Source organism: Phalaenopsis equestris, unplaced genomic scaffold (assembly GCF_001263595.1).
Source record: "Phalaenopsis equestris unplaced genomic scaffold, ASM126359v1 Scaffold000294, whole genome shotgun sequence".
In the NCBI taxonomy this organism is placed as follows: Eukaryota; Viridiplantae; Streptophyta; class Magnoliopsida; order Asparagales; family Orchidaceae; genus Phalaenopsis; species Phalaenopsis equestris.
The window spans coordinates 84,520-91,276 of NW_018164736.1; the positions used below are offsets into that span (position 1 = coordinate 84,520).

At 34.6% G+C, this 6,757-nt stretch overlaps 1 protein-coding gene across 1 annotated transcript in view; it reads right to left on the reverse strand.

The window, feature by feature from the left end:
* LOC110025191 (cryptochrome DASH, chloroplastic/mitochondrial-like) overlaps positions 1-1,652 on the reverse strand; it is a 2,656-nt gene extending 1,004 nt beyond the window's left edge. Inside the window, exons 1-2 of the mRNA XM_020725511.1 lie at positions 1,262-1,652; positions 6-30 (exon numbers count right to left, since the gene is read on the reverse strand). Coding sequence (XP_020581170.1) covers positions 6-30; positions 1,262-1,652 — 416 coding nt within the window. The remainder of the gene's footprint in view (positions 1-5; positions 31-1,261) is intronic.
* Positions 1,653-6,757: the final 5,105 nt, after the last annotated feature.

The following is a 6,757-nucleotide window of genomic DNA, read 5'->3' on the forward strand; positions in this document are numbered from 1 at the left end:
AGCACTCTAACAAAAACTTTGCTCGTAATGCTGCTAAAAAAATAAGAAGGAAACCAAACATGCGAAGGCATAAGTTTCTGAAATTCAAGCTGTTCGGGTTTAAAAGGTAAAACTGCAATGATGTAGCACTACATTAACCCACTCTAACCCATCAGCCAAACTGTGTATACATTTGAATGCTAAGAAATCATTACATAAACCTTAGAATATGAAATATGCCTAAGCTACAATAAATTAGGATACACCCTATGTCTATCACATTAAAGCTATAAGAATCATATTGATTATTCAAAATAATGCATTCGTTCCGTGCTGTACCAAAGGAATGGTTGCATATGTTTTAAATCAAGAAAAATGACAAAACAATAATGTGATATTATGTTCGGTCCTTACTTTTAACTCTAGCTTGTGGAAAAGATAGAGTTACCAAACCAGAGAACCGGAATCCTTACTTTTTATTACACATGCCTTACAAAGAAGGTTTAGTTTACACATTTTGCCCAAGAAACTTGTCTAGTGAAGTTTAGAGTCGATCAGAGATCGCCATTAAAAACAGCATTACATAAACCTCTAATAACTAAGCTTTACATTTTAGATTTATACAACTAAAATATTCTTTATCACATAAAAAATACCACTATTTTAACTTTTAAAAAGTGAAATACACCTTTTTCATACATAGGTAAGGTTGCAAATATGTAAAAATTAAAGTTTACCTGTTCGACATGTAAATATACAAGAATTGAGTGGTATGCATGCAAATCTTCCAAAATAATAATAAAAAGACAACCCTCAACAACCAAGCAAAGCCGAAGGCTATAGAGGTTAAATCAAATGTAAGTTAAATGAAAAAGGTGCTTAAAATGTAATTGTTGAAGTTTTAAGTGGTTAAAATATTATATTTAAAGTTTTGGGCGGTTAAAATGTAATATTTAAAGTTTGGATGGTTTTTATGTAAAAAACCCCTTAACAAGGCAAATTTCCCATCAAACCAAAAAGTTCAAGTTGGCTGTGAATTAACACAAGCATTCGAGCTACATTCACTGAACAAATCATAGGGAGCGAGATAATAGATATATAATTTATTAAACCCCATTACATGATTTAAAAATATTTAAGCATTTCTCCCTGCAAAACTATTGAATTCTAAAACAAATAGCAAAACAATTAACCAAAATCTAGCAGAATTTATAAGTTTTGCTGAAACTAGATTTATTAGATCCTAATTGTGGCCAAATAATCCCATTAGAATAATTTATACCTCCGGTTTTTGGGAATCCAAAGAGGTGAGTGGAGCCGAAATGGCGAGGATCGACGCAATAGACTGGGAGAAGAGCGTTGGAAGCAGCCCAGCCCTGGAGAAGGGCATCGTTGTCAAGTACACGGAGATCGTTCCTGAACCAAACGATCGCCACGCCATCTCCCGGCCGCTTTGCGCCGGCGAAGCAGTGCCTTGCGAAGATCTCTGAAGCGGCCGCGGAGATCTCGTCGGCGGTGAGGCCAGGAACAGGCTGGACCGCCGGCAATCGTACGGCGCTGGAGGATGAGAAAGATGGTGACGAAGCTGAGCACATTGCGCTTAGGGTTTTTGGAAAGCCGAGTTTGGAAGGGAAGAAGGATGGTTGAGAAAACAGTGAAGATGGAGCTCGCATTGTAGGTTCTCGACTGGGAGGGAGAGTGCGGTAATGAAGGTGAAGCGAGGTTCCACGTGGCTGTCATTGGAGATATTTACGTGGCGATTTAAAGGCCGTGGATTAAGAAAAGTGTGATGTTTTAACCAATTTTTGGGGGCATTTACATGGTTGCAACTAGGGGTGTAAACGAGCCAACTCGTGTTCGGCTCGTTTATATTTCGAGCTCAAAAAATGTGTTCGTGTTCAGCTCGCTAGTTGTTCACGAACAAAGTGTCATTTTGACAATCCTAATCACGTAACCATAAAATGTTAAGAATTGGGGTAAGATGTAAAACATCATTTGAATCTAATTTAATAATTTTTATTATATTTTCTTCAATAATACTTTTAATTGATTATAAATCTTTGCAGCATTGTAGTCAATTAATTTTTTAAAAAATACTACCTAACACATATATATATATATATATATATATATATATAATTGATTGGTATTATTTCGAGTTGTCGAACATGAACGAACAAACATTTATTTGTGTTGTTCGTGTTCGGCTCGTTAACTTAGCGAACGAGCCGAACACGAGCTTCTTAACGAGCTGAATACAAGCTGTTCGCGTACAATGAGCCTTTTTGACAGCCCTAGTTATAACCCAATTTTTAATGTATTAATATATTAACCACCAAAATTTTATCTATTATCTTAAGATCACCAGATTTTTATGTTTTCAACATAATTAAATTGCTGAATACAATAATGTCCGAAAAGTACACCAAAAAAATGGAATGTTCTATTAGGAAGTAGTTAAGAGAGAGAGAGCACTAGTGGACAACAAAATGTATTTTTTATTCATAATATGAACCCTTATTTATAGGCTTATGTCTTAATATTATAAAAGTAATTATTAGTCCTCCTCATTATTAACTTTTTTAGGGGATTTTTTCGGTAATTATAGAGTTATTTGCATATAATAAAATCGGGAATCGATTTGATTGATGATGGTTGTCAATTGTCTGACAAACCTTGGTTTGGTCGATATATAGTCCGAAAGAGTACTCCCCGTCGATCATCTTGAAGGATGGTTATCGCCCTAAGGGATTTTCTCTTGGCATCTTATTTCGATCGTTCGGATAAGGAACTTTCTTCGCCAATACTGACCTGGAAACGATTATCGTCCATGCTTACACTCAATCATTCACATCTTCTTCCCGAGCCGTTCATTCGCTTTGATATTTGTGCTGACACAGCTTTATGTGTACATAGATAATTTTGTGGCCATCCTTAGAAGTCTATTGCACTTTCTAAAAAAAAATAATTATGCGTACATAAATAATTATGTGGCATATATGTAAAACATCCAAAATATCACTATTTTAATGTTTAAGGAGTGAAATGAACATTTTCATGTACACACAAGATGACATATATGTAAAAATTGAAGTTTTGGTGTTACATGTATAATTTCATAAGAATTTAGGGGTATATATGTTAATCTTCATAAGTATATATGTTATAAAAACTGAAGTTTACATATTTAGCACATAATTCTCTTGTATTTACATTTCTCCTAACTAAATCATCATATAAATATGAAAGTTTAGGTGTGTCCATCTGTGAGATAAGTAAATACATGAGAATTGTGTGCTAATATGTAAATTTCCCTAAATAAAAATGGGCGGTCTACCTTATCCGAGAGGTGGGGCCAGATCGCAGTTCTATTCCAATCAAAATCTTGATTTTGGTAGCTCTGGATATTTCTATGATAATGGCATCTCAAAGACAACAAAATAAATAGTTAAATGAAAATCAATAATTAAATAAAAAAATTAAATAAAAATTCACAATAAGCAGCTTTTAGGAGTTCAAATATTTTGTTTAATTAATTTATATCTGATTAAAAATGTACAGGAAAAAAACAGAAATAATGTTCATTTGAAAATAAACATATAAAATAAAAAAAAATAGTAAAATAAAATAAAATCAATTAATGTCACGAGCCAAAATGCAAAAATGTTTCAATTAATAGTTAATGCCTATCCTGAAAGCAGAAACCGAAACCCTTTCGAAGTCCAATCATGGCGGCTTCCTCCATCTCTCCGTTTCACTCATTCTTTAAGCCTGCAAATCGGCCTTCTATCTCTACCTCGCACCATCGACGGCGGCTCTTTGCCCCCCTCGACGGCTGTTCTTAGCCGTCCGATCTTCCAACGCCGCGCAGCCCGCGGTGGCCGGCCCGGATGAGCTCGTCTCCTCCATTCTTTCCAAGGTCTCACTCTCCCCCTCCCTCTCTCTCTCACTCTATAGCAGTGCGTGGTCTCCAGACTTAGGGTTTCTTTTTCTTTCAAATAATCCACATTTTAGTTTTAATTTGCATTTGAATATTACTTAATCGGTCTCCATGTGTGATTTGTTATTGAAAGCTGCTTCAACATCATCATGATAGAAAATTACATCAATTATTTTGAGATTTTGAACAAAAGTTCAGCTTAGTAACATCATTTGAAGAACATGACGCTTTTACTCAAGATTTTAGGGTTATGTTTGAGTGCGAATAAAATCAATTTCGATAGAATTTAGTAAATCCGATCAATTATAGTTTTAGCAAACCCTAAACCTTGAAAACTTGGCATGTTGCTAAGAAGGTTTAAGGTATGCCACAATTCTTTCATGCGATATCATTGATCCATAAAAATGCACAAGGGTGGACAAGGGAGATTTCAATTTCAATTTCCTACAAATTGGGAATGTAATGAATGTGAAGCTAACTAAGGGTCTGTTTGAGGCAGCTGCGGTTTATTAAAGAGTAGTTGTGAAACTACTGAAAAATAATCTAACGTTTGAAAAGCTGTGGTAAAAAAAGTCAGACTACAACCGCAGTTAGAAGGCTGCCAACACACATAGGTAGGACCAGTGAGAAAACGCAGATTTTAGCGGCAATTTTTTGAAAAAAACGTCATAACGTAGTTTACTTATACAGACAAAACTGCATTGTTGTGCCACACTGTCGCCTCAAACGGGCCCTAAATATAATAATTGAGCATTTATTCTTTTACATTTATTCTTGGGAAATTTACATACATAGACCACCAACTAGAAATAATGTTCATTTGAAAATAAACATATAAAATTAAAAAAATAAAATAAAATAAAATTGATTAATGTCACGCGCCAAAATGCAAAAAAATTTCAATTAATAGTTGATACCTATCCTGACAGCAGAAACCGAAACCCTTCGGAAGTGCAATCATGGCGGCTTCCTCTCTCTCTCCGTTTCCTTCATCCTTTAAGCCTGAAAATCGGCCTTCTTTCTTACTATCTCTACCTCGCACCATCGACGGCGGTTCTTAGCCGTCCGATCTTCCATCTCCGCACAGCCCGCGGTGGCCGGCCCGGATGAGCTCGTCTCCTCCATTCTTTCCAAGGTCTCACTCTCCCCCTCCCTCTCTCTCTCACTCTATAGCAGTGCGTGGTCTCCAGACTTAGGGTTTCTTTTTCTTTCAAATAATCCACATTTTAGTTTTAATTTGCATTTGAATATTACTTAATCGGTCTCCATGTGTGATTTGTTATTGAAAGCTGCTTCAACATCATCATGATAGAAAATTACATCAATTATTTTGAGATTTTGAACAAAAGTTCAGCTTAATAATATCATTTGAAGAACATGACGCTTTTACTCAAGATTTTAGGGTTATGTTTGAGTGCGAATAAAATTAATTCCGATAGGATTTAGTAAATCCGGTCAATTATAGTTTTAACAAACCCTAAACCTTGAAAACTTGGCATGTTGCTAAGAAGGTTTAAGGCATGCCACAATTCTTTCATTGCGATATCATTGATCTATAAAAATGCACAAGGGTGGACAAGGGAGATTTCAATTTCAATTTCCTACAAATTGGGAATGTAATGAATGTGAAGCTAGCAAAGGGTCTATTCGGGGCAGCTGCAGCTTATTAAAATATAGTTGTGAAGCTGTTAAAACATAATCTTATGTTTAAAAAGCAGCAGTGGCAATTACAAATTATTATTATTTTTTTTGGAAAATTCACATTACAACTAGAAAGTTGTCACCGCACTTAGCGAGTGGGAAAGTGCAGATTTCAGCGGCAGTTTTTTGAAAAAACTGTCAAAAAATGCAGTTTACTCAAACAAATAAAACTTTAGTGCGGTACCGCACTGCCACTGCACCGTCGCCTCAAACAAACCTTGAATATAATAATTGAGCATTTATTCTTGGGGTATTTACATACATATACCACCGACTTTCTATGAATTTAAATATCTAACATCTAAACTTTGCTTTTTTTTATGTTTATGCCACCAAAATATTTCATATCGCATAAAATACCACCATTTTAACTTATAAGAAGTGAAATACACATTTTCACGCATAAGTAAGGTGATATGTAAGCATAAATTGAATTTTATATGTTTGAGATGTAAATACGTAGGAATTGAGTGGCATGTATGCAAATCTTCCTCTGTTCTTACATGCTCTCATAAAATGGGGCCCTATGCATAATCATTCAATCAACATGAAATGATAATCAGAATCCAAATTTTTTTATTTGTGAATAAATAATATGATTCACACAAAGTAGTCCCACCTATATTATTCAAGGGTTGCAGATCAAATAAAAAAAATTTATGTGCAATCTTTGCATGATTTTTTTTTATGCAAATTGCATTTTTAAAAATTGCTTTTTAGACCAAACTGTGTTTTATTGATGAATAGATGTAATTATACAATGGTTGTAGGTTAAGGGGACAGATCGAGGAGTTCTGCTTTCAAAAGATGGACATAGAGAGGTATCTGATGTTGCACAAAAGCTGCAGAAGTATTGTGTTAGTGAGCCTGTTAAATGTCCTTTGATATTTGGAGGTAAACTTTACACCAAGTTTTGCATGCATGCCTCTCAATTCCTATGTATTTACAAATTTAGCACCTAAACTTGATTTTTTTTACATTTATACCACCTAAATAGTTCTTGTCACATAAAAACATTCCGCACTTTTAAGTTTTGAAAAGTGAAAATACACTTTTTGCATGTATAGATACGGTGACATATATATAAAACATGAAGTTTATATATTAGATATGTTAATACATAAGATTTGAGTGGTA